Here is a 27,620-nt window from a genome sequence, read left to right as displayed (position 1 = left end):
GACTGCCAGATTCAACAACAGCGCCGTCCTTGGTCTGTAGGGGGCGCGCTTCCGAACGCCCGCCCCGGTGCCGGCCCGTCTGCGCCTGCGCGGAGCTTCGGCAGCGCTGCGAAGGCGGTCTGTCCACGGCTGCGCACTCTCGGACTAACACGATGGCGGCCACCGCCTTGCGGGTCTGGGGAGCTGCGGCTACTGCCGCCGGGCTGCGTAGGCGGTAGGTGACGGCCACGGAGCTCCGAAGAGGGGTGCAGCTGGGCGTAGCGGGAGAAGCTCAGGTCGCCGCCCTCTCCAGGGGAGGGGGTCGTGCATCTCATGGAGCCCTGGTCCTTCCCATGTCGCCGCAGTCCGGGCTTGACATGAGGTGGACGGCGGTGGGCGAGGCTTCTCTGCGCGGTGTCCCGGCGCTCCGAGGCCCCAGGTCTGGGTGATGGTGGGGGATGGGAGGGGAGAGCTGTCAGAGACCCCCCTGGCCTTACAGTGTGTGCCCCCCAGCCCCTCACCACTTGCATTCACTGCTCTGAATCAGAGCAGTGACTCAAAATCAGATGTTGCACCGAAGGGAAGAGATACTTTGTCTTATTTCCTCGCTTTCCCAGCGAGGCCCAGAAAGCAGACGTGTTGTGACACGTCCAGGGTCACACAGCTCCTAAGTGATGGGACTCGGAGGAAAAGCTACACCCTTGATTTCCCGGCCACCACTGCCTAGGCCCACTGGGAGAGTCCTCCACCCATCCCTTTCCAGAGCAAGGCCTTTGAGTTTCACTCCCCAAGAGATAGCTGTCAACCTTGTTAGAAGACTTAGGTAGGTAGGTGTCAGACCCTCATTTTACTTCTGGAGAAAAAGACCAAACAGAGATCTTGACATTTTGAGCATTAGAAGTTTCAGTGCGTTCCACAGAAATCGTAAGGTCACAGAAGAACAGAAGAACTCGTTCTACGTGCATTCCTTCGGTCATTCAGCTCACGCTTTCTGTTAGGCTTAATAGATTTATCCTTGCTGTTGCCTTTTCCCTGGGTTTGAAGAGATAGCAAGACTGGTCTTCCAGTGCTTCCAAATTCCAGCTCATTTGTCTGGAGATGTAACTGTGAGCTATAGAGGAAGATGTTTTCATCCCAAATCTTGAACCCCATTCATTGTTGGCCACATATTTACATAATTATAATTTCTAATTATAATTTAGTGCACACTTGGGCCTGCTCTGGCACTGGCTTAAGCATGCCACATGGATAGTATGGATTACCCTCCCAGTGTTTATGAAGTAACTATGAATATTAACCTCATTTTAAAAACGAGGAAGTGAGGCCACCATGCTTGCTGCTGGGTACATAGAAATGAAGACAGTCTGTCCCCTTACTAAGTTTGTAGTCAAGTAAGAAAGGCATGCTAGTTACAGTGCTGTAACTGTGGTGACAGACCTCATGCGACAAGTGTTTGGAGCAGCATGGGGAGTGGCAGTCATTGCTTCACAAATTTCCTTGATTTTCCCAATTTAGTGTTGTTCCACAATGTTACTAATAATTATTTTCTTATTCTCCTGAATCCTGAGTGCCAACTCTATTCGGTCCATTTACTTTGGGTTCGTTTGTTCTTTGTGACAAACAGAAATCAGGTTTTGTAAGAGGAAATGTGCCTGTTTGTTGCTTCCTGCCTATTTGAGGTTGAAAGGACCCAGAGAAATGTTTTTTTGTTTTGTTTTGTTTTGAAGAAGTGATCATGTGTGTGACCACAAAATGAGTCCTGTGCTTGAAATTCTTCCATAGTGCCTATGAAGTGACAGTTGTAATGGATAGCAATATTTCAAAGTAAACTGGACTTTAACTTGTGTCAGGGCCCTAAAATTTTTCACTGCTTGAGCCTCCTTTTATTTCTTTTTCCATTAGTAGTTATTTTTGCTTTCTCCCTTTTTGTGTCAAAGCCATAAAAAAGAACCAGTTAACGTGTCTCTATCAGAGTGAAATTAAGTCTCAACACTGGACTCATGTTTCCAGTGTATAGATTGTTGAATGTTTTAGCAGTTTGGAGGATAGTATAATTTCTGTTAGACTTATTGACTATTGAAATAAAAGTTGAGTATCCCTTATTTGAAATGTTTGGGACCAGAGGTGTTTCAGATCTTGGGTTTTAGAATATTTGCATATATATAATAGGCTATCTTGGGGATAGGACCCAAGTATAAACACAAAATTCATAGATGTTTCATATATATCCTATACATAACCTGAAGGTAATTTCAGTGTGCCTGCTGATCAGGCATGAATTTTCCACTTATGGCATTTTGTCAGTGCTCACAGACTTTCAGATTCAGGAGCATTTCAGATTTTCTGATTAGAGATTCTTGTCCTGTACTTTTTTTTCTCCTCCCCTCTTGGAGCCAGGAGTCAAATCCAGAGCCCCTAAACATGCTACAGAGGCACTCTACCACTGAGCTACACCCCTAGTCTGTACTTTTAAAAACACGTATTGTAGGTTATCTCTAGGTAACATAGTGGTATGGGACAAAAAGGAGAGAGACTTTTCAGTGCATAAAGCTTCTCTCCTTGTCGATTTTCAGCCGTGTTATATTACCTAGTTTTTAAGAAGTAAAAGGCAAGTGGAGTGACTCAAGCAGTAAGTGTGCTGCCTAGCAAGTGTGAGGCTCTGATTTCAAACCCCAGTACTGCCAAAAAATAAAAAAAAAGTAAAAGTCTATGGTTCTTTTCTTCCATTATGCATGGTTGACTCTGGGGCTGTGGATTTAAGTCACTTAATATAGATACATGTATTCTTACACCTGGATGTTATATTATTCTTTGTATTTCCAATTACTGAGTCTATGAATTTGGTTTTTACCTGTTTTTGAAATTTTTGTATTACTTGCCTGAGCAAGTGGAAATAATATTGTAGGTGGAAAAGTCAGCTCTGTAATTATGTTTACATTTTACATGTCTTTTTTTAAACATAAGAAGTAGTAACTGACTTGAAAAGGTTAAATCTCTTAAAACATCATTTGTTATTTATTTTAATATGCAGATTCTGTCATGTGATGAATCCATGCACCACTAAAAAGCAGTCCTTGCATCAATTTTTACGAAGACCACTTTTCCTACCACATGGAGCCTTATGTAACACAGGTAAGATTTGACCTCTTAGAGCAAATCATGTTTCAGACACTAATGGAACTGTACTAGGATTTTATGGAGCATAAAAGACATGAGTCTGTAAATGTTCTAGTCAGAGGATTATAAAAATAGAATAGGGTAGTTTTTTTCTGTCATAACACCATCTTTTATTGTAATTATGTCCTATGAAATCTCAGATATTGTTAACTTATTCCCTGCATGAGTTGCTTAAAAATTATTTCTGAAATGGAAATATTGTAAAAGGAAGTTTATAAATGAATTTGTGTTTCAAAGAATAATATGCTTTTTAAGCTATTGCTTTCCTTATTTTGATTAAAAAAATCTCTAAAATCATTAAATTTGTGCTTTTACCTTCTGACATCAGATTTTGAATGTAGTTTTTCTTTCTTTGTCAAAATTAATTATTGTGGTATTGACAGTCTTGTGGATCTTATTGCCTTGATTTTCTTTCATACTGAAATAGATAGATAGATAGATAGATAGGATTTTAAAATATTTGAAATATGATGGGCTCAAGTTGTAAAGTGCCTGCCTAGCAAGCATGAGTTCAATCCTCAGTACTGCCAAAAGGAAAAAAAAAAAAGAAACATGATCATTGTAATGTTGTTAGGGAATCTTGGGGAGAGGTTTTTGTGTGTGTGTGTGTGTGTGTGTGTGTGTGTGTGTATGTGTGTATGTGTGTGTATAAATGCCTACCTGTATGTTGTTGTTGAGCTATAAGCATAGGGATTCAGCTTGTTTCTCTTTCCATCTCTACGTTGAACACCTTCCTAGTCTGGAATGAGGCTGACAATGGATAAGGGTATGACTTAAGTCAGGGTGGAGATCTTACCTGTTCGGTACACAGAGCAAGAAGTCTGCAGGCTTGCCTGTCTCCTAGAGTCACAAAACTTTAGATGTAAATATTGAGTGACTCAGCAGGTCAGACTACTTTACTTAAACTTACATTTTGTAGGACTGATATGTGTGGTCATCTAGGCTTTTCAAATTGCAAACCCATGGAGTTCAGTCACAGACATTGACTTTAAGCACCACTGACCTAGATTGTGGGGAGCATATGCCTACCTATTTAGGTAGTACCAAGTATAAAAGGAAAAAATATCTTAGTCTCTCATGACACCTTCAGTAACATCTTTCTGGCTACTAAATGTAGGAGTCATTTTTTAAAAATACCTAATTAAACCAAATTTAGACTATAATTGAAATTATTTTATTAAATAGCTATTCAAGTTAGTTTTACAGTGCATGGAGAAAGATAAAGGCAGATTTAAGTCTTCAAATAGTGGTAGAGTGCCTCATGCTTCAGATTTTGGTTACCAATAAATTATTAAGACTGCAAGAAAATGATTGGTTCAGAACTAGGGTTAAAAGAACCTTGCTGTCCTTTATATACAGAAAGTAATGAAGTTTTTTCTTTAATGTTTTATTAAATAAAAAAAATTCCCTTGTAGCAAAGATTTTTCAGAGGAATATCTTGGTTGGAGGCATAATTTTTATTTGATTATTGATTTATTTATTTGGTGGTACGAGGATTTGATCTCAGGGCCTTAGTGCTTGCTAGGGACACTCTACCACTTGAGTCACAACCCGAGCCCTTTGTGCTTTAGTTATTTTTCAGATAGGATCTTGCTTTTTTGCTAGATTGCAGTCTTCCTACTTACAATCCCTGGCAGCTGGGATCACACCACCATCATGCCTGGCTTATTTATTTGAGATGGAGTCTAGCTAAATTTTTGTCTGGGCTGACTTCAAACTGTGATCCTCCTGATCTGTGCCTCCTGAATATCTGGGATGGAGATGTAAGTGTTTTAAATGAAGTGCTTGAACATGGAGGTTTGATCATTTCCTATTTTTCTCTTTTCAGGCTTTGACTTGTGACTAAGTCAGTAATTGATATCTAATTACAGCTGTAACTTAAGCAAAATGTACATCTTGTTTCAATTTCTACTTCATTTAGGAAATGGTTTAAAATCATCTAGGAAATGACTCTCAGCTGTCATAAACTAGAACTTTTTCCCTATTGGTTAAGAAAAGCAGTGCTGGGCTGGGGATGTGGCTCTGTGTATAACAACTTGCCTAACATGATACCAGCCATATGTGTTGCCAAATTAGGTCTCTTGCAAATTTAAAATGAAACTACTGCTTTTGAAAATTTTCATAAAATATGTGGTATGTAGATAATGACAGGATATCAAGCCTGATCTTAAATGTATTATCAGGATGGTTGGCACTAATAGGTAAGGACTGACAATATGCACATAGTCACAAGTTAGCACTAGGGACTGAAGCTGTGGCTCAAGCAACAGAACGCCTACTTTTTTTTGTGGTGGTGGGATTTGAACTCAGATCCCCATGCTTGTTAGGCAGGTGCTCTACCACTTGAGTCACTCTGCCCACCCCAGAACACCTACTTTGCATGCACAAAACCCTGAATTCAAACCCCAATCCCACCAAAAAACAAACAAAGAAAAGAATCAGCACTAGACCATTATCCAGCTTCGAATTTTGGTGCTGTTGCTTACTGAATGACTTTGAGCTTTGCTTTCCTCATTTATGAATAGGATAGGGCTGGGGCCATAGCTCAGCAGTGGAGAGCTTACCTAACATGCACGGAGCCCTCCTGGGTATGATTCTCATCATTACAAAGAAACAAGAAAAAACGAGGATAAACACAGTGCCTCTCCTCTGGGGGTGAATGTGAGGGTTTAAATGATGCGATCCACATAAGGTGCTTAGCACCATGGCCAGCGTGTGATGCATACTCAGTGCATTTTATTTCTTATTTGTCATTGTCACCCTATTCAAATACACTGCTTCAAAGTGCAAAATGGTTTTTGCTCGGGTTTATTTCATAATAAATAGGGTTTGTTTAGTAGGTTTTCTCGTGCTTTTTTTTTTTTTTGGGCAGTACTGGAGTTTGAACTCAGGGCCTCACACTTACCAGGCAGGTGCTCCACTACTTGAGCCATTTGCCAGCCCTGTTGAATCATTTTAAAACCATAAAAAATCTAATGCTATTCTTTTCTCCTGCCAGTTGTTGTAACAACAAGGTAAGAAATTAAAAGATACTTTCTGTTCTCTGTTTATTGCTTTAAGGACTTTATTCTAAATCTAATCATGGTTCTGGAAGAAATATGTAAGAAATGAGCCTTTAGATACTTTTTACATATTCCGGAAAGTAATTCTTTTAGGTTTCCACTGATGTGATATTTTACACTGTTACTAACGGCCCCATGATCAAGTAATTTAACATCTTTTAACCTTGTTTTTTTCACTTGTAAAATGGAAAAAAATGTTCTTATTTTTGTGTGGTTTTTTGTTTTTGAGACAGGGTCTCTATATGTATTCACAGTCTTCCTGCCTCAGCCTTCTGAGTGCTGGGATTACAGATGTGTATCACCATATCCAGCTCAATAGTACCTTCTTTATAGGGTTGTTAAAGCTAGAAGCACATTTTAAAGCACTTCACTTTATCTGACATAATAAGCAAACAAATATCTGTAATTACTGTTATTATAAATGGCTAATTTTATTGTTTTTATTTATTGGTGGCACTGGGGTTTAAACCCAGGGCTTCATGCTTGCTAGACAGGTGCTCTTACCGCTTCAGCCACTTCACCAGCCCAACTCTATTGTCTTTAAAATAATGGCAGCACTTTGGAAAGAAGAGATTATAACATTGTATATTATTAATGTCATGGTGATAATAATCTATGATTAGAGCTATGACAGCCTTTGATACCAAGCCACAAAATAGATATATTTTGTTTAAATAATCATACTATTAATATAAAATCCTTTGCAGTTATCTTAAATATATTCTTTCTTAGTAAATTCTTATTTTTGTCAGCTTTGGAAATAAAGCTTTATGGGTTGGTTTTTTCTTGCAATTTTTCTTCTGGTTCTCTGAATGTAAGTACATCATGGGCCATAAACTTGTTTACTACTATTCTCTTCTGGCATAATGTTCTTTCTTTATCTTTTTCAGTGCGATACATGTTTATTCAAACACAAGATACCCCAAATCCCAACAGCTTAAAATTCATACCAGGAAAGCCGGTTCTGGAGACAAGGACCATGGACTTTCCCACACCGGCTTCAGCGTTTCGCTCCCCTCTGGCTAGGTATGTTACTGTCTGTATTTGCTTTTACCAAGCATCATAAATAACTGACTTTGGGGTTGAGACAGCTTTATTTAGCTATGGCATTTTAGGGGTACTGCATTTTTTTCACTGTCGAGAACACTTTCTTTTTAGGTAAGAAATTAAGAATAACAAGAGTTGTTATTAGAAAACTTTTCTCCTGGGCTGGGGGTGTGGCTCAGTGGTAGGGCACTTGCCTAGCATGTGCAAGGCCTTGAGTCCCATCTGCAGCGCCAGGGGGAGCTTTTCTCCTGAAGTGATGTATTTGAGAACTATGTACCATGAATACATTAGAAAATTATATTTTTATTTAAGAAAAAACCCACCAAATTGATAATCACGGTAAATGACCATTCCAAATCTTTAAAACTCTGATTTTTTAAAAAAAATTATTTTTTGTCTGTCCTGGGATTTGAACTCAGGCCCTGTGGACGGCATCACTTGAGCTTCCCCTAGCCATCAAAAGTTTTGATTTTTAACAACAATGGAAACTTGTTTATTTTGTTTCTTAAGAGTAGCCAACTTTGTAGATGCTTCAAAATGAAGTCGTTTCTAAAATATTTCACTCAGAACTATTAATGATAGCAGTTACCAGATGTAGCATTTTTTTTTTCTTTAACTAGTCTTTGGGGATAGTTTTGAAGTTTATCAAAGACATATTTAAATGTATGTCAGGTGGTAAAGCACAAATGAAAACATTTGTGGATGGACCTCTTTTGAACTGATAGCTGAAGACACTTTATAATAAGAAGTACTGGAGTCAATCTGTCTCAGTTGACTGGGGGTTGGGGGGTGAGGGCTGGAACCCAGAGCCTGTGCATGCTATGCACATACTCTGCCACTGAGCAGCACCCCAGCTTCAAGTAGAATTTTTGGTAACCTGATCCTGATACTCACTCCCAAGGGTATTTGGAGAATAAACCATAGATAAGGATTTCTGAAAGTCATTTCTGTGTCTCACTTAGGGAAGCCAGAGATAAAGCTCAGAAATAAGGTTTTTAGATCTCTAGTTATTAAATATGCATATTTCCTGTGTCTTAACCTACTTCTCAGAATATACCTGAGAGCATTTATTTCTCAGGCTTTTTTTTTTCTTTCTTTGTTTTCTTGGTGATATTGGGGTTTGATCTCAGGGCCCTGAACTTGCTAGGCAGGACTTGAGCCATACCTCCATCCCCCTTTTTTTTAGTTTTAGTAGGAGCTTGAGATTTTGATAGGAGGTAGCTTTGGACCATGATCCTTCTACATATGCCTCCTGTGTAGCTGGGATCATAGTCATGTATACCACTCCTGGATTATTTGTTAAGATGGGGGTGGGGATCTTGCTAATCTTTTTGCCTGGGCTGGCCTCAAACCACAATCTTCCACCTCCTGTAGCTAGAATTATAGGTGTGAGCCACTGTACCTGGGCTTTCACACTTTTTTCATATAAGCCACAATAAGAAATGTCTTACATGGTACTGCAATGCTATGCACATGTGTGTGTGTTTGTAACACTTGATATGATAATTTTTATGTTTACAATAGATAATGCATCCTTATATTTCCTTTTTTTCATTTCCTTTTGTTTCTGTTCAGTTTTTATTTTATTAAATAAAATAATAAAACCGTGGTCACTACATAATTGACTTCACAACTCTATGCCAGATTCCAAAAACATTACCTTAAAGAACATCCACACTTGTACATGAGATATGGTAGGGAAGTTTATTGTAGATTAATTGGTAATGATAGTAAGTGTAAACAACCTGAATATTCATCAATAGGAAGAATTAGGTGAACTTTGTCCATAGCCTGCAAATATTAAAAGGAATGAGGAAGAGCATATTTACTTTCCTAAGACATACATACTGTTAAAGGAAGAAAGCAAGTTATTAAATAGTGAGTACAATGTAGAAATATACACATTGAGACAAAACCCCACAAAACAACAAATGCCTGGACGATGTATACACCGAACTGATACCCAGGATTGTAGGATTTGGGAGGAGTGATTGAATTGTTTGAAATGCTTTCATCAATAATGAGTTCACATATTTTGTATTTTAAAAAATGCAAAGGGCCAGAGCTATAGCTCAGTGACAGACACTTATCTGGCACACGCGAGGCCCTGGGTATAATCCCCAGAATCACAAAAAAAAGAAAGGGAATAAAATAGCCTGTTTCTTGAATTCACAGTTTTGCATCAGTCAAGCAAACAACTTGTTGTTGCTTTAATGTGTTTGTTGCTTTAGGGAATGTTTGCTGTCAACGGAATGTGAGCTCCTGAGAACAGGCCAATCTGTCTTGCTCATCTGTTCTCCCTAGTGCCTCATACAGAGCCAAGCCCCCAGAAGTGTCCAGATACTTGCTGAATGAATGAGTAATTGATTGAATGAATAAAAAAAAGTGCTGGGCACCAGTGGCTCACACCTATATCCTAAATGCTCAGGAGGCAGAGATCAGGAGGGCCGAGGTTCAAGGCCAGCCCGGGAAAATAGCTCATGAGACCTCAAAATACTAAGACATACCTACTGCTACAACACAAAGAAGGGCTGGCAGAGGGCTAAAGTGATAGAGCGCCTGCCTAGCAAGCATGAGGCCTAGAGTTCAAATCCGAATGCCACCAAAAAAAAAGTTTTGTAGCTTACTTCAGGCAGCCTTTTAAGAGCCATCCTCACTTTTGTGTCTATTAACAGTTCATTCTTCTTTATGGTCATGTTGTGCTACATTTTGTGCATGTGCCATAGTCTGTTTATTCTTTTAACAGATGATAGACATTTTCAGGCATTGGTGGGACTATTAAAATTAAAGCTGCTAGGACTGAAGGCATGGCTCAAGTGGTAGAGCGCCTGCCTAGCAAGCATGAAGGCCTGCATTCAAACACCAGTGCCACCAAAAAAATTTGTATGAAATAAATAAAGCTGCTGTAAATATTCACGTGCAAGTCTTTGTGGAGCACCCGATTTCATTTCTTTTAGGTAAATAGCTGGTGGTGGGATTGGAGGGGAAGAAGATGAGACAAAATTGGTCATGAATGAATAATTGTTGTAGCTAGTGACAGGTACATGAAGCTTCCTTACTTTTTGCTCTACTTTTGTGTATGTTTAAGTTTTTCACAACTAAACATTTTATTACCTTTTATTTTTCTATATTCACAGGCAGTTATTTAGGATGAAGGAGTAAAAAGTGTCTTCTTTGGACCAGATTTCATCACTGTCACAAAGGTATATACAGTATTGCATAAAATAAGACTTACACTGCCAGGCACCTGTGGTTCACACCTATAATCCTAGCTACTCAGGAGGCAGAGATCAGGAGGATCCTGGTCCAAAGCCAGCCCAGGCAAATACTTCACAAGACCCTGTCTCGAAAATACAACAGCAAAAAGGGCTGGCAGAGCGGCTCAAGTGGTAGAACGCCTGCCTAGCAAGTGTGAGGCTCTGAGTTCAAACCCCAGTACCACCAATGAACGAACGAATGAATGAATAAATAAATAAAATAGACTTGAAGTACTTGTGGGTTTTTTTGGTCCAATGCCCCTCTCCAACTTTCCATTTTTTTGAAAGGCAGGGTTTCTCTTTCGAGCTCAGGCTGGAACTCTTGATCTTCCTGGCTCAGCACTCATCCTTATTACTTTGATTATAGATGTTCACCACCATGCCCAGCTCAGAATTTCTATTGTTCATATGTTTTACACATACAGTTGTTAAAAATCTCAGATGACATTTATTCTAACATTTAGTCATTTAAGAACATTTTTAAGTTGAAATTAATTGTAGTCCACACGGCTTATTTTTCAGAAGAGAAACCTGAGTCTCAACCTTGGCAGGACTAGTACTAGGCTCCCAAGTACTCCTTTTACTGATTTTTATTCTCAGTTGATAGAATACAAAAGGGAACAAGTCTAATTTTATGAACAAAATATACAAGTACATATTTTATATAAAATAAGTTTATATAAGTGCCCACTCTCAAAGGAGAAATGTCTTCATTCTTCTGATATGTGCGGGTATAATAAATTGCATTTGTATGTGTGTACACACATCTCCCCCATCATGCAATAATACCCCTCAACTCACAGGTAGGAGCAGTGGACTGTAATGACAGCACTTGGTTAACCTCTAAGTGTCACAAAGTCAAGCTGAACTTGCCACTTGTTCCAACAACATAGTTGAGGTAGTATCTGGTAGAAAAAAGATGTTTCATTTTTAAATTTAAGATGTTTCATAGGAAATGAACTATTTAAATCTGAACTATGTGTCCTTTTAAATCTGGTAATTGTTATAAGTACACTGAGCATAAGTCACTACCCTCTATTATGTCAAAATCAAAGCATTTATGAAATTCCCCCTAAGTAGTTTTAAAGGATTACTCTGGGTTCTTGGTGTGCCTTGAAAGTGAGCACACTAGGTTTACAATGTATTACATCTAGCCCAGCAGCATACTTGTGTAACTACTCGTGTGTTTGAAGTGAGACTTTCCTCCTCAGTGGCAATCCTAGTGGCATGGATAGTCTTGTAGATATCCCACTTGTAAAATGGTTTTATTTGCTGTATAAAGTGTTCATTGTTCTGAATTCTCAGAAAGCCCTTTCTTGATCATCTTAAAATAACACTCCCTACTGGAGCTAATTATCCTGTTTTATTCTCTTTGCTAACACCACTCAGTAATATTTTATTTTTATTGCCTGTATTTCCTTTCTTCACTAGAATGTAGACTCTATGAAGATAAAGATTGTCCATCTTGTTAAGGTCACCTACAACACTGACTAGTACATACTAGGTACTAAAAGTTTTTTTTTTTCAGTACTGGAGTTTGAACTCAGGGCCTTGTGCTGGCTAGGTAAGCACTCTACCACTCAAGCCATGCCCCCAGTTTTTTTTCTTTTGGTTTAGGTTATTTTTCAGAGAGGGTCTTGTGTTTTTGCTTGGGCTGGTCTTGGACCTCAGTCCTCCTACTTTTTTCTCCCTTGTAGCTGGGATTATTGTCATGCCAGGTTATATGTTGAGATGAGGGCTTGCTAACTTTTTGCTTGGGCTGCCCTTGAGCCGTAATCCTCCTGAGTAGCTGGGGTTTCAGGTATGAACCACTGCAAGATAATTTTTTTATAAAACATAACAATAATATAAAGTTTTCTAAACTAAAATTTTAGGCTTCTAATAGTTTCCTCCAAATGAAGGGTTATGGTGAACAAATTTATTTTAACTGATCCCTAACTTTCACCAATTTGTACACTCTGGTCAGTCTTTGTTCTTCAGTTCTTTCTTCCTCCCTCTCTCCCTTTCTTCCTTTTCAGTGCTGAGGATCAGGTCCAGGGCCTTGCAAGAATAATAGGCAAGTGCTGTACCACTGAACTATACCCTCTGGCCCTGATCTGCTTTCTCATCATGAACTATTTGATTTACTTGATTTCTACAGTGATCACCTATTTCCCTTTCTGATTTCTAATTGATAATTCATAGGCTTCTTTGTACAAGAGGGATTCATAGCGAAAATTCCTAATATCCTTACATTGTACGTGTTAGATTGCCCCCACCATCTCCTCCTTCCTCCCCTGCTACACTTAAAGCAATTGCAAGAGGTTTCATCATTCTGTTTCATGTATGTATAAGAAACCCATCAACCATGTTTCCTCACCTTCATCTCCCAATTTCACCATCCCCCCCACGCCAATACCCCCCACTCTACTATTTTACAGTCCTATTCTCATTATTAATTCCAAAGTCAATATTAAAGGGGTTTCTCAATGTTTCCCAGCTGTGAGTATACTTTACTTTGGTCAGTTCTCTCCCTTAACCCTGCTTGAGACATCATGTATGTTATTTTTCTAATTCTATATGTGTATTTGCAGTTTATATGCTGCCTTTTTTTTTATTTAGACAACTTCAGAATTTTGTTTCTTTTTATCTTTTTTGGTAGTACTGGGGTTTGAACTCAATGGCTCATGCTTGCTAGGCAAGTGCTGTACCACTTCATCCATTCCTCCAACCCTTTTTTGTATTGGGTATTTTCAAAACAGTGTCTCTGAACTATTTGTCCTGACTAGCCTTGGACCGTGATCCTCCTGATGTCTGTCTCCTGGGTAGCTAGGATTACAGGTGTGAGCCACTAATGCCTGACTTTTTCTTTTTTTTTATTACCAATTTTTCTCTACTCAGTAGAGCCTACTATTTACTGAAGATCTGTGGGAGCATTCTGTTCCATGGTCCAAATAATGTATTAAGATATTGTCTATGGTGGGTGTAGTGGCCAGGCCTGGCAGGAGGATCGCAAGCCTGGCCTACGAAGTGAAACCCTGTTTCAAAAAAGCAAAACGTGTACACACATGTGTTTTGTTGTATATCTGTATATATACACACATGTACATATATATATATATATGTGTATGATATATATATATATATGTGTATGATATATATAATCGGAACTAATTTCTTTTCCCAATCACTAGACATATCAACAGCTTCACGCTTGTATCCATAGCAGTGCCCACTTATCTTACCTTTCATTTACTGTCTCTAAATTGGTTCTTAATTCACAACCAGAAAGTATCCCCTTTAGTCCACGCTGACTCAGTTTTCAACAGTGTTTTTTTTTTTTTTTTTTCTTTTATTATTCATATGTGCATACAAGGCTTGGTTCATTTCTCCCCCCGGCCCCCACCCCCTCCCTTACCACCCACTCCGCCCCCTCCCGCTCCCCCCCTCAATACCCAGCAGAAACTATTTTGCCCTTATCTCTAATTTTGTTGTAGAGAGAGTATAAGCAATAATAGGAAGGAACAAGGGGTTTTGCTGGTTGAGATAAGGATAGCTATACAGGGCATTGACTCACATTGATTTCCTGTGTGTGGGTGTTACCTTCTAGGTTAATTCTTTTTGATCTAACCTTTTCTCTAGTTCCTGGTCCCCTTTTCCTATTGGCCTCAGTTGCTTTAAGGTATCTGCTTTAGTTTCTCTGCGTTAAGGGCAACAAATGTTAGCTAGTTTTTTAGGTGTCTTACCTATCCTCACCCTTCCCTTGTGTGCTCTCGCTTTTATCATGTGCTCATAGTCCAATCCCCTTGTTGTGTTTGCCCTTGATCTAATGTCCACATATGAGGGAGAACATACGATTTTTGGTCTTTTGAGCCAGGCTAACCTCACTCAGAATGATGTTCTCCAATTCCATCAACAGTGTTTTTTTTTTTTTTGCTGATTCCATATCTTAGCTATTTTAAGTATTGCTGCAATAAACATGGACATGCAGGTACCACTTTGGTATGTATGTTCATTTAATTTCCTTTGGTTGTATATCCAGAAGTAAATAGCTAGATCATATGGATGATCTATTTTAGGTTTTTGAGGAGCCTCCATACTGTTCTTCATGATAGCTATACTAATTTACATTCCCACTGACATTGTACAGGAATTCTTTTTCCTCCATATCCTCTCTGGCATTTTTAAAAATAATAGTCATTCTAAGTGGGGTAAGATGATATGTCATTATAGTTCTGATTTTTATTTTCCTGAAGGCTAATGATATTGAGCATTTTTCATGTTTTTTAAAATTTCCTCTTTTGAGATGTGTTTATCCAAACCATCTGCACGTTTTTAATTGGATTACTTATTTTTGTGCTGTTAAATTTTTTATTTCCATATATATATATATATATATATTTTATTATTATTATTATTCATATGTGCATACAATGCTTGGGTCATTTCTCCCCCTGCCCCCACCCCCTCCCTTACCACCCACTCCGCCCCCTCCCTCTCCCCCCCACCCCCTCAATACCCAGCAGAAACTATTTTGCCCTTATCTCTAATTTTGTTGTAGAGAGAGTATAAGCAATAACAGGAAGGGACAAGGGACAAGTGTTTAAGTGTCGATTCTAGTTAGCAGCGTCCTGGGTCTTGGCCATAATTCACAGTTTTTCCTCCTAAAGAACTTTCCTTTGAAAAAAATTAGAACAAAGTATGTTTCTTTGTTTTTCTAGGTATTTCTACTAGTTAAGTATTTCCTAATCCTATCTTTTTATTTATAGAAAGAACTAGTTAGCCAGGCACACAGATCAAACAATATGGAGTCTTCCTTAGTGATGCCAACGTTGCTGACAGCCCATAGATCCTCTAGCAGATTGGTCTTCTTTCTACAGCATCTTTGAATTTTTCAATACTCTTTAAGAAATACATGTAAATTGAATTTTTTGAATAGTTATGAAATGTCCTTTATGTTTGTTATACCCTATTTTCCTTAAGAGAGTGGGATTATCTATATTATCTTCTTTAAAGACAGAGAATCTATTCAATATTTTAACTCCCTTCGTAATATAAAATGTCATTTACTTATTTTAATTATTTTAATGCTAATAGGGCATGATACATACACTTAATAAAAGTTTGAGAGTAAATGAACAAATAACAGAATATTCTGTTGTGTCTCTGAACTCATTTTAAAAAGTCCCTCTTAAAGAGCTGGAACTGCCTTGTGTTTTCCAGAAATGAGTGCTGTGCGTAGTATAGGATGTATGCAGGAAAAGATGCTTGAAAGATACAATGGAGTGTTCTGAATTTGTCCTTGTCCTGGCCAGAAACAGAGCATTTTCCTTTGTGTGTTTCTAGGAAAATGAAGAATTAGACTGGAATTTACTGAAGCCAGATATTTATGCAACAATTATGGACTTCTTTGCATCTGGCTTGCCCCTAATTACTGAGGAGACACCTTCAGGAGAAGCAGGTAACATTGTGTTCAGTAATTAATATCTATCTTTTTTTACACTTTTCTACTTTGTTCACATTTGCATTGATTTCAGAGTGGTAAGGAATATAGATTTTATCATTTAACTTTGGAGTCAATTGCAAAGGAGACAAACTTCAGGTGTACTGTTTTACCCTTTTTGAAAATTTGTACGTAAATTTGTATCTATATAAAACTAAAATTTTCAATTATGAAAAATTATTTTTCTGTGGTGCTGGGGATCAAACCTATGGCTTTGCACATAGTTTGGCAAGTTCTCTGATGCTCAACTACATTCCCAGCCCTCAATTACGGAAATCTTTGAACATGCAGGAGATCATGTGATGGTAATAATTTGTCCTCCCCTCAGATTTACCGGGTGTTGTGTGTGTGTGTGTGTGTGTGTTGCTGAGGATCAGACAAATGCCACTGTTTGTCATAGTTGCTTTAGATCCATTTTTATGTAAATTATTAAAGATACAGCTAATGTATCTACGCTTCTATGCCTTTTTCCTTTCTACACAGATGTGTGTAAGTGTAAACTTGGTTTGTTTTTATACTAACTATGCATGTATGCCTGTAGGGAATGTATACTAATGGTTTTTGTTCTTTTGGTTGTTATTTTGCTTTTTAAGACATGGATTTGCTATGCGGCCCAGGCTGGTCTGGAACTTGCAATCCCTCTGCTTGAGTCTCTCAAGTGCTGGAATTTAGGTGTGCACCACCATGCCCAGCTTTTGGTTTTTGTTTTTAACCTTTAAATAACTTGTATTATATTATAGCTTGCCTTTTTCAGTGAGTATGATATCTTTGAAATATATCCATTTAAAAAATACAGTTCTAGTTTTTTCATTATAAGTGCTGAATAGTATTCCATTATATGAATAAACTGTAGTTAATTTTTTCTTTTATTTTTGGTTCAGTGAACTGTTTGTACTAATTTCTAGTAGATATCCTTATATAAGTCACCTTGTGTATATGTGGAATATATGGAGAGCTTTTGTAGTATACCTTCCTAGAAGTGAAATTACTGTGTCATAAGAACAAATTTACGTGTACATTAGCAGTAGATAAGAATTTCTATTTTCTATACCTTTGTTATCTCTTACTGACTCCCCTCCTCTCTCCTCCCCTCCTCTTCCCTTCCCTTTTTTTGCTGCTGGGAACCCAGGGCCTAATGCATGATCCGTGTATGCTCTGCCATTGAGACACAACCCCCTGCTCCTTTTACTCTTTTCTGTTTTTGAGACAGGGTTTCCCTTTAGCCCTGGCTGTCCTCAATTTCTGAATGTAACTCAGGCTGCCCTTGAACTCTCAATCCTCCTGCTCAGCCTCCCTGGTGCTGGGATTATAGGCAAGAGCCACTGCAACAAGTATATATATATATATATATATATATATATATATATATATATATATATATATATATATATATATATATATATGTATGTGTGTGTGTGTGTGTGTATAAATATATATATATATATCACCAATATATTCTTATACTGGCTGTACAGATAAAGAGGAGGAAAGTAAACCCATTTCATATACACCCATACTCACCTCAATCCTGTGCCTCATCTGTATTGTGAATGGGAAAACATAGGGTGGGAGGAAAAAAATATATGAGGTATAAAATGTTGTCTTGTTTTATTTCACTTCCTTTATTAATGCTGAGTCTCAAGCTTTTTATACAGATTTCATAGTTTCATAAGGTTTGCATAGTTTCCTTTCAATAAATGTCCTGTTCACGTTTGTTGCCAGTTAGAAAAATTGAGTCATGTGTCTTTTTTATATTGAGTTAAGCAGGTTTTTAAAAATGTTCTGGGTATATGGGCTGGTTGAGTAGCTTAAGTGGTAGAGCATCTGCCTAGCAAGCATGAGGCTCTGAGTTCAAACCCCAGTACCACCACCGTGCCCCGCCCCCACCAAGAAAGAAAAAAATTCTGGGTATAAATCCTTTGTTGAATAAATTCATAACACATGACTTCTTCCTAAACTTGGCTAGAGAATATACTTAGCCTGTGAGAGGTGGTTTGTTCCCCAACAAAATACACATAAATCATAACCAAAGTGAAAAAGAAAAGCCATGTTTTGTTTTGCAGTCCTGGGGATCAAACCCAACACTGGGAATCAGACTTTACCATTGAGCTACACCCCTAGCACAACAGTACTAGGGGTGTACTGGGGGTTTTTTTGGCAGTACTGGGGTTTGAACTCAGAGCCTCATACTTGCTAGCCAGGCATTCCACCATTTGAGCTACTCTGTCAGCTCCCACTATGTGTTCTTAATGGATACATACATAAAGTTAGTATCTTTTTCAGATCAATTTGACTACATCTTCCAAAATTAAAAATGTACAGAACTAGGGCTGAGGGTTTAGCTCAGTGGTAGAGCTCTTGCCTAGCAAACACACAGCCCTGGGTTTGATTCTGTGCACCTCACAAGGAAGCAGAGGGAGGAAGGGAGGAGGGAAGGGAAGGAAAGAAGGAGGAGAGGGAGGGAGGGAGGAAAGGAGGAAGAAAAAGGAAGGAAGGAAAGAAAGAAAGAAATGTTTTACAGATATATGCCATGGATATATTTGCAAAAGTGCACTGATGCATGCTTGTATAAGCAAGGGTGCTTGCTCCACAGCATTAGAAATAGCAGCAAACCAAGCAACTGAAATAATCAATAAATTGGCCAAAGACCAATCCATACAAAAATGATAGCGCACCTACTTTAAAAATCTCTAGCCCTCACGTGATTATTAGATCAAGGTACTTTACTCAACTTTATTACTAAGTGTTGAGTTGATCAATATTCCTTAATCCTTAATTTTTCTTTAGAGAATCCTGTGTTTCCCCCAGATCAACTATGTCACATTTCTAACAAAATTCTGTGCTTTATGTTTTAAATGAGCCATGAAGTAAAAATTACTCAGTTTTAATACTTGTGTACATACAAAGTTTTCACTGTTATTTTAAATTTATGATTGTATCTAGGTTCTGAAGAAGATGATGAAGTTGTGGCAATGATTAAAGAATTGTTAGATACTAGAATACGGTATGTTCTCCTCCCTTTACCTCAAATCAAGTGCTTCAGAGGCAGTTTTCATTATAGCAATATACTTTTACTTTCCCATGAGATTATCATAGAGTTCCAAAATAAGCACAAGTTAATATAAACCCCAGTAGGTAACTATAACAATTGAATTTATTTATTTATTTTTTTAGAATTCCAATAGTCTTTTTTAAAAAACAAAACCCCATAAACCAAAACTGCCTACCCCAACCAGCCTAGTTTAATAGGTTAGCCATTAACACAAGAATAAAATGTCACAGCCATATGTATATGTTCTTAACTCAGGATGTCATAGTGGATGGCCCAAAGTAGTGGGAACTAGCTGTAGACTAGGTGCCACACACATCACAGAAAACTGTGAGGCCAAATGCTGGCCACTGGAAATAAATAAACACGGTGCTGATGGTATCCTTTACATTAGTAAGATGTTAGGACAAAACAAAAAAGCAAAGACTTGAACAAAGATTAGACAAGGATTTGCTTTAAAAGAAAACAAACCCCAACAATTGAATTTAAATGCTTTTTGTTTTAAAAACAAAAAAGAACTTTAAACACCTGGTCTAGTTAAATAGTTAAAAAGAAATTTCTTTCACAATTTATTTTTGCTATTTCTATAATACCAAATTATTTTGGTATTTGCAAGGACTGTGAAGGGGGTGCCCGCATGCCAGGCAGCTGCCGTGAAGTGCAAGCCGACATGACTACAGAATAGCAGACTTCTACTTTTGCTTGCAGTGGACCAGGAGTCCATGTTTTAAAAAAATGATGGCATTAGAGACTGCCAGAGCAACCAAGGTTCGAGTGCTAGACCCTGGTGAGAAACAAAGCCCATTACAGCTTCCCTTGGGCCATTTGCTGATTCTTGGCATAAAGCCAGAATATAAGAATTTGGACAGAGGACAGCTGGTAAGAATCACAGAAACCATTCAGCTTTCAGAAAATTTGTTTCGATGGGCAGACATTAAAATTCTGGGTTACCAGCAAAGTCTTAATTTGTAGGGCCCATATCCCAGAAAGCAAGGGAGTTAAGTAAACCTATGTGGTTAATAACAGTGTTACTATAATTTTTATAGTCTTGAAAATTACTGAGAATAGATTTTAAAAGTCCTCACCACAAAATATGGTAAGTATGTGAGGCATATGTTAACTAGCTTGATTTAATAGCCATTTCACAGTGTATATATTTCAAAACATCATGTTGTACATAAGAAACACATATTTTTATTTATTAATAAAAATAACTTAAAAGAAGGAAAAGTAAACCTAACACTCAGAAGTTCTTCTCCTAAGAGACTTGCTTATTTGTAGCTGTGTAGGAGAAAAGGCTAAGTCAAACAAAAAGTAGTTGGAAAGCAAAGCAGTTTGGGCAGTTTTATAGTGCCGGGGTGGGGACAAAAATTGTAGTTTAGGATGTGTCAAGGAGGTTGGACCTCAAGAAACATCCAGGTTCTTGGAAAGCTATACCCTTGAAATGGGGTAAACCAGAGGTAGACCAAGCTTTCAGAACTGTAGTCTAATATTCAGTCACTTAATTCCAGAGTAAATTGAGCTGTTGCTATAAGATAGGCTAAATTCTTTCTGATGTAGTATAATTCTGAGTCTCCTTAGTTTTTTGTATAGTGTCTATCATTCAGTCAAAAATTATAAGGCATACCTTGAAATTGGACCAAGAGAAAATAAAATAGATCCACAGATAACAGATATAATTAGAGCTAAAATGTTCAAGAAAGTAGATGAATTTTATCAGAGAACCAGAATCAATAAGAAAAGAAGTAGTAGTTCTTTATATATATATTTTTTTATTAGGGTATATTCATTGTATAGGGGGATTCATTGTGACAGCTCGGAATAGGTTTACATTGTACATTGGTTAGATTGCCCCCACCATCTAATCCCCCCCAACCTTCTCCCCACCCCTCTTAAAACAATTGAAAGAGATTTCAGTTTTCTATTACATACATGTACATGAAGCCCATCAACCATATTCCCTTACCTTCATCTGTTGCATTTCTTCCCCACTCCGTCCCACAAGTATCCCCACCCCAATGAATCTGTTTTACAGTCCTGTCTTTAGTTGTTCATTCCAAAGTCAGTTTTTCACAGGGGTTTCTGGTTGTATCTCTGCTGTGAATATACTTTACTTTGGTCAGTTCAATGCCTCTATCACTCTCCCTTACCCTTTCCTTCCCACTCCCTATTATTCAACAGCCTTGAATATATATCCTATGTCCTCTACCTGCACAGATGTTACGTATTCCGATATTCTTGACACTCTGTCATTCTCTTTCCCCTTCCCTCCTCCCATGAGTTCCATAGAGAACTTCCACTGTTACAGACATGTTCTGCATAAGTTTGTATATGGTCATGTTTGTTTGTTTTTGTGTATATGTTTATGTTTTGGATACGTCTTCCATATATGAGAAAAAATGTGGCCTTTGTCTTTCTGAAAGGAGTAAATTCTTGAACTAAAAATACAGTAGCTGAATTTAAGAACTCATTTGATTATTTTAACATCAGATTGGATGAAACTGAAGAGTAGATTTGTGTGTCAGAATATAGATCAATAGAAAATGGGAAAGTTGAGGAAAAAAATCAGAGATATAATATAGCAGAAAGGTCTTACACTGTCCTGAGGGATTTGAAATATATCATACTAAAATACATGGCCTGAATATGGGGGTGTAAGTGGAAGTGCTCTAAGGTCTTCTCGTTATTTGGAAAATGATAAAAGTACTAATTTATAATAGAGTCCAAGAAACTAAGTGGGTATCTGGCAGGGAAAAAGTAAGTAGGTAAAAGATTATATAACAAACAACTGAATATAGGGGAGAAATAAAATATAAATCCAAAAGAATGCAGAGAGAAAACAAATGACAAGATCGTAATATGAACCCAAATATCTTGGTAGTTACATTTAAATGTATATAGGTTGTTAACAAAAAATATGGTTAGACTGGGTGTGGAAGAACTAGCAATGTATTACTTACAAGAGATAGATACCTTAAATATAAGGACACAGAATGGTTGAAAATAAAAAGATGGAGTGATGTATAGCATTCAAAGCATGAATAAAAGAAAGTTAATACAGTTGTACAGATATCAGAAAAAGATGTGCCTTACAGCTAAAGACATTACTAGAGATAAAGAGAGCTCTTTAATAAGAAGAGGGCAATTTCTATCAGGAATACATGCTGTTCTGAAACTTACATGTACCTAATAACATAGATTCAAAATGAAGACTGACATAGTTAAGCCATGATTATAATAGGAGACTAACACTTCTCCCTCAATAACATGTAGAACAAGCACATGAAAAAATAATCAGAAAAGATATGAGAGTTTTGAACATATGATTAATAAACGTTTTTTGGGAGGTGGTACTGGGGTTTGAACTCAGGGTCTCATGCTTGCTAGGCAGCCACTCCACCCCTTGAACCACACTACCAGCTCCTTTTTATGTTGCATATTTTTGAGATAGTGTCTCGCTTTTGGCCTAGGCTGGCCTTGAGCCATAATCCTCCTGATCTCTGCTTCCCATGTAGCTAGGATTACAGGTGTGAGCCACCAGCACCTGGCTTAAATTGTTGACATATGTAGAATGTTGTACTTGATAAGAACAAAATATTCTTTACAAGTGTATGTAAAACATGTCCTAAAACAAATTATATTGGATCATAAAGTGGTCCTTAACAAATTTCAGGGATTGAACCATTGAGAACACTGGGGGCTTGGAGGACAGAGGGTGCTGGGGATTGAAACCAGGACCTGGAGCATGCTAAGCAAATCCTCTACTACTAAAATACATCCCCACTCCAAGAATGTTGTTTTCTGACTACCATGGAATTAAGCTAGGTATCAGTAAAAGTTAGTAAAAATCTCCATATATTTAGAAGCTAAGCAGTACTCTTCAAAAAGACTGATGGAGCTAGGCACCATGGGTGGCTCATGCCTGCAATCCTACCTACTTGGGAGGCTGAGATCAGGAGGATCGCTGTTCAAGGCCAGCCCTGGCAAATAGTTCACAAGACTGCATCTCTGAGAAAAATGGACTAGAGGTGTGGCACAAGCAGCAGAATGCCTGCTTTGCAAGTGTGAAGATCTGAGTTCAAATCCCAGTTCCACCAAAAAAAAAAAAAAAAGACCTATGAGTTAGGCTGGGGATGTAGCTCAGTAGTGGTAGAGCATTTACCTAGTATGAGCAAGACCCTGAGTTTAATCTCCAGTACTGCAAAATCTAAAACAAACTAACAAAAAACCCTATTGTTGAAGAAGGAAATTTAAAATAGGGTAATATCTCCATGATCTTTGGCTAGGCAACTTCCCCTTTCCCCCCTCCACTAGGACACAAGAAAACAGATAAGAGAAATCAAGGAAAAGATATAAAGTAGACTGTGGTAAAATTATGACTTCCTCATAGTCAAAAGATGCCATTTATGGTAAAAAGAGAAAACACAGAGTAGAAGATTTTATAGTGTATGTATGGAACTACAAATTGACAATAAAAAGAAAATCTGATAGGGACTGGAGCAAGTACTTTACAAAAGACAGTAGCCAAATGGCCACTAAACATATGAAAAAGTCCTCAGGCGTTTTACTCATTTTGAATATTGTAATTTAAACTACAATGGAATATCATTATAAATCCACTAGAATGGTTAAAATCATTAAGATTGACAATGCTAGTAGTGAGGTTTGTTAAGCAATAGGAACTTTCATCCACATGTAACTTTGGAAAAAATATTTGTCATTGATTACTAAATCTGAATATGTTCATACTCTTGATCCAACAATTTTGCTCTTACGCATATTCCCAGTAGATGTGCATACCTAAAGACTATCACAAGGATCTTCATAGCTACATTCTTTGTAATGGCCAAAAACTGTTGTTAACCCAAATATCTATCCACCAACAGAATGGATAATAAATCCTGGCATTTTAACTTAGGGTGATACCATGTGATAGTGAATGAACTGTAGTCATACTCAACACGAATGAGTCTTAAAAAGAAACCAGATACAGAAGAGTAAATACTGTGTGATTTTAAAACAGGATTTATGTTTATAAATTGTAAAATGAATTTTATAAAGCGGGCAAAGCTAATCAGTGGCAATAGAAATTAGGATATGGGAAGAAATACATTTGTAAGGCTTTGTTGTTTTTAATGCTGATATCTCAAAGTTATTCTTAGAGTAAAATAAAAGGTGTTCCTTGTGTTCAGAAAAAAAGAAATTAGGATAATGGTTACACTTGTTTAGGAGAATGGTTAGATAGAAGTAAAGGGTAACTCTGGGGTGCCACTACTCTGTTTCTCAGTATGAGCGATAATTACAAATGTAATTGTGAAAATATGTATATACAATTTATGCATTTTTCTGTGTTGTTATATTTCAATGAAAAGTTTGCCTGGAAAAAAAAAAAAGAGAGAAGTTATCATTTGTCAGTCTCCCTCTTCCTTTGTCAAATAAGTGAATAAGTATATCTTAGATTGTCAAAGTAATTATTAGCAATTGGAAATTTTAAATGCTTGAAAACATTATTAATAAGCAAGATGAAATATAATAAGTAAATACTTGTATGAATGAATTGTGGCATTTTATTTGAAAGTTAAAAAATTTAAATTACAAACAAGAGCCCAGTTACTGTTCTCTATTGTACTAGTAACTCGATTTTGTGAGTTTATCAATATAAAATCTAAGCTTTGAGCTGTATTAAATTTTTCATTGAAAATTTCTATTGTTTGAAATGTATCCCAAACATTCTGTGGCTACAGGCCGACTGTGCAGGAAGATGGAGGAGATGTAATCTACAAAGGCTTTGAAGATGGCATTGTACAGCTGAAACTCCAAGGTTCTTGTACCAGCTGCCCCAGTTCAATCATTACTCTGAAAAATGGGATTCAGAACATGCTACAGTTTTATATTCCAGAAGTAGAAGGTGTAGAACAGGTATGACAATACTGTGACAGTTTGTATTTAATAGTAAGATAAATGAAAAGAAATTTATGACCTGACTTTTCACCAAGGGAAAGATCTTTGTTTCGTCACTTTATCAGACTTGAAGCCTCTTTATTGTAGAAGTAACTTTAGTGTTGTGACTGCCTAGAATATCTGTCTTTGTGTCTCTCCTGGGAATCTTACCCAGGCCCTCAGATATACTAGGCAAGTGCTCTACCACTGAATATATCCTCAGCCCTTTTTGTCCCTAGTCACATAGGCAAAGAACTCATAGAGGAATCATGCTTTGTTGTACAGCGAAACGGAGAACTTAGTAGGGCTATAGTTTTATTTACAGCATGTCAGATTTTTTTCCTGTCCCAACATATGTAAAGAATACAGCACAGCACTTTCTTACCAGTCATAGTGACTCTCACTGCAGTGATTCTCAGCCATGAGGCATGGCCTAATGAGAGAGGTTGTCAAGGAGGGAAAGGAATATGTAGAAATGAGAAATTTGAGAAAACTCCTTAAGTAATTCTGTACCCTTAAAGAGAGGGCATCTCCTTCCAGCTCCTTTGCAAATCACTTAACGCTGAATAGTATTAAAATCCATCTTTTTGATCCAAAATATACCAATTTCTCTTTGAAGATCTTATCAGTCTTCTGCATGAAAGTAAACTGTACTTTTGTACAAAGCTTATTTTTGTGTGTCTGTTTTAGTGTTATGTTTACTCATAACTCCCTGAAAGACTTGAAATTATATCTAAGCCTTTGTATTTCTCTGTAACAACTAATCCTATGTCTTACAAATATCCTTTACATAGTTTGTATTAAATAAGTATTTGGGGATTCTTATTCCGTATTTAGGAATATTTCTGTATAAAACAGGAGCTCATTTACAAACTTCTTTGAATTGGATGTTGCTGAAATTGGATTTTACATATTAATTCCTTGCAAGTAAAATACCCATTTTTACTCAATCCAAAAGAGAATATATGAGAGAATTCTTTTTCTATTGATTGACTCTGTTCAGAACAAAATTCATCTATATTTTAATAGCCATTTACTTTTTTTTTTTTTTTTTCCAAGATGGGATTTTGCTAAGTCGCCCAGGCTGGTCTTCAATTCTTGGGCTCCAAGTGATCCCTCTGCTTCAGCCTCCCAAATAGCTGGGACTTCTGTGCCACCATGCCTGGCTTATCTAGATTTTTTAAAACTTATTTTTGTTTTATTATCCCCCATATGCCTTTTTAAAAAGATTGCATTAGTTGACACTTCGATGGATTAACAAAAAGGGAAACATTTCTTTTTACTTGTCTAGGGTGGAATAATTAATTTGGACTTTATCTTGTTTACTGTTTTTTTTTTTTTCCCAGCATTGAGGTTTGAACTCAGGGCCCTATGCAAGCACTCTACCACTGAGCCACTCCAGAGGAATAGTGTTCATGATTTTCTCTACTTTCTTTTCTTTTTTGATGGTGCCAGGGTTTGAACTCAGGGCTTCACCCTTGCTAGGCAGGCAATCTACCACTTGAGCCATGCCTCCTGCCCATACTGTTTGATTATAAACATGAATTGCCATTTAATTGTAGTAGTGTGGTGAGGAGAAAAAAACATTCACAGGTTTATATAACTCTTCCTTTGTATAAAAGTATCTGAGTAATATATTAACTCATGGAAAGATTAACCTTTTCTTTTTTTTTTTTTGCAGTACTGGGGTTTGAACTCAGGGCCTATACCTTGAGCCACTCCACCAGCCCTTTTTGTTCAAAACAGGGTCTTGCGAACTATTTGTCCTGGGCTGGTTTCAAACCACAATCCTCCTGATCTCTGCCTCCTGAATAGCTAGGATTACAGGCGTGAGCCATTGGTGCCCAGCTTACCTTTTCATCTTTTTTAAGTATTCATTTTTATTTTTTTCTTCCCTGAAAATCTTCATACTTTTTAAGATTTAAAATTATTTTTTATTTGAATAACACCAAAATAATTAGCTGATAATATGATATTTGGTTTTGATTTAATTTGATTTTTTCTTACTTTTTTTGTTATGTTTTTCTGAGAAAAAATATTTACAGTAGTTTGCTTTACCTGTACAGAATATATTCAAGTAGAATATTGAAAATGCTTTTGAAACAAAAGCATACAAACTTACTCATGTCAGTCTTATGACTAGAGAATAATAGTTACTCATTTATAGTTTTCTTTGCCCAGATGAGATTTGCTACTGGAAGCCTCTTTTGAGACAAGGAACAGAGACCAGACTTCTAATTATTTCGCACATTTTGCTTTTACTTTCTTGGGGCACCAGTTTATAATTCAAACTCGTGCCTTGGGGCTGTTGATAGATTTATTCTTATTGGATTGCCGTGCACTGTTATAGACTATTTCATGTAGGCAAGTAATATTAAAATAAAGAAAAGTGCAGTTTCTAGTCTTTTTCTTGATTTTTAAATTTTCTTTTTTGTTTGTTTGTTTTTTGATTTTAGGTAATGGACGATGAATCAGATGAAAAAGAAGCAAACTCACCTTAAAATAATCTGGAGTTTGAGGTTGTGGGGGGCACAACAGTTGGACTTATTGATAACATATACCAAGCTTTTATTATTAATATACTAAGAAACTTGAAGATTAATAAAATATTTCCTTTCCTCAGAGAA

The 27,620-nt window shown here is 37.2% G+C and overlaps 1 protein-coding gene across 1 annotated transcript; it reads left to right on the top strand.

Annotated features, from left to right (window-relative positions):
* Positions 1-77: 77 nt before the first annotated feature.
* On the top strand, positions 78-27,620 carry Nfu1 (NFU1 iron-sulfur cluster scaffold). The gene is given in 9 exon segments (XM_020177433.2): positions 78-214; positions 3,011-3,111; positions 7,109-7,244; positions 10,403-10,413; positions 10,416-10,468; positions 15,848-15,962; positions 18,948-19,008; positions 24,798-24,972; positions 27,450-27,620. Coding segments are annotated over 9 exon segments (759 nt in total). The 5' UTR covers positions 78-152; the 3' UTR covers positions 27,495-27,620.

The sequence above is a fragment of the Castor canadensis genome, chromosome 12, assembly GCF_047511655.1.
Source record: "Castor canadensis chromosome 12, mCasCan1.hap1v2, whole genome shotgun sequence".
Taxonomy (NCBI): domain Eukaryota; kingdom Metazoa; phylum Chordata; class Mammalia; order Rodentia; family Castoridae; genus Castor; species Castor canadensis.
The sequence above is the reverse complement of the archived record's forward strand: the minus strand, read 5'-3'. Positions and strand labels throughout refer to the sequence as shown.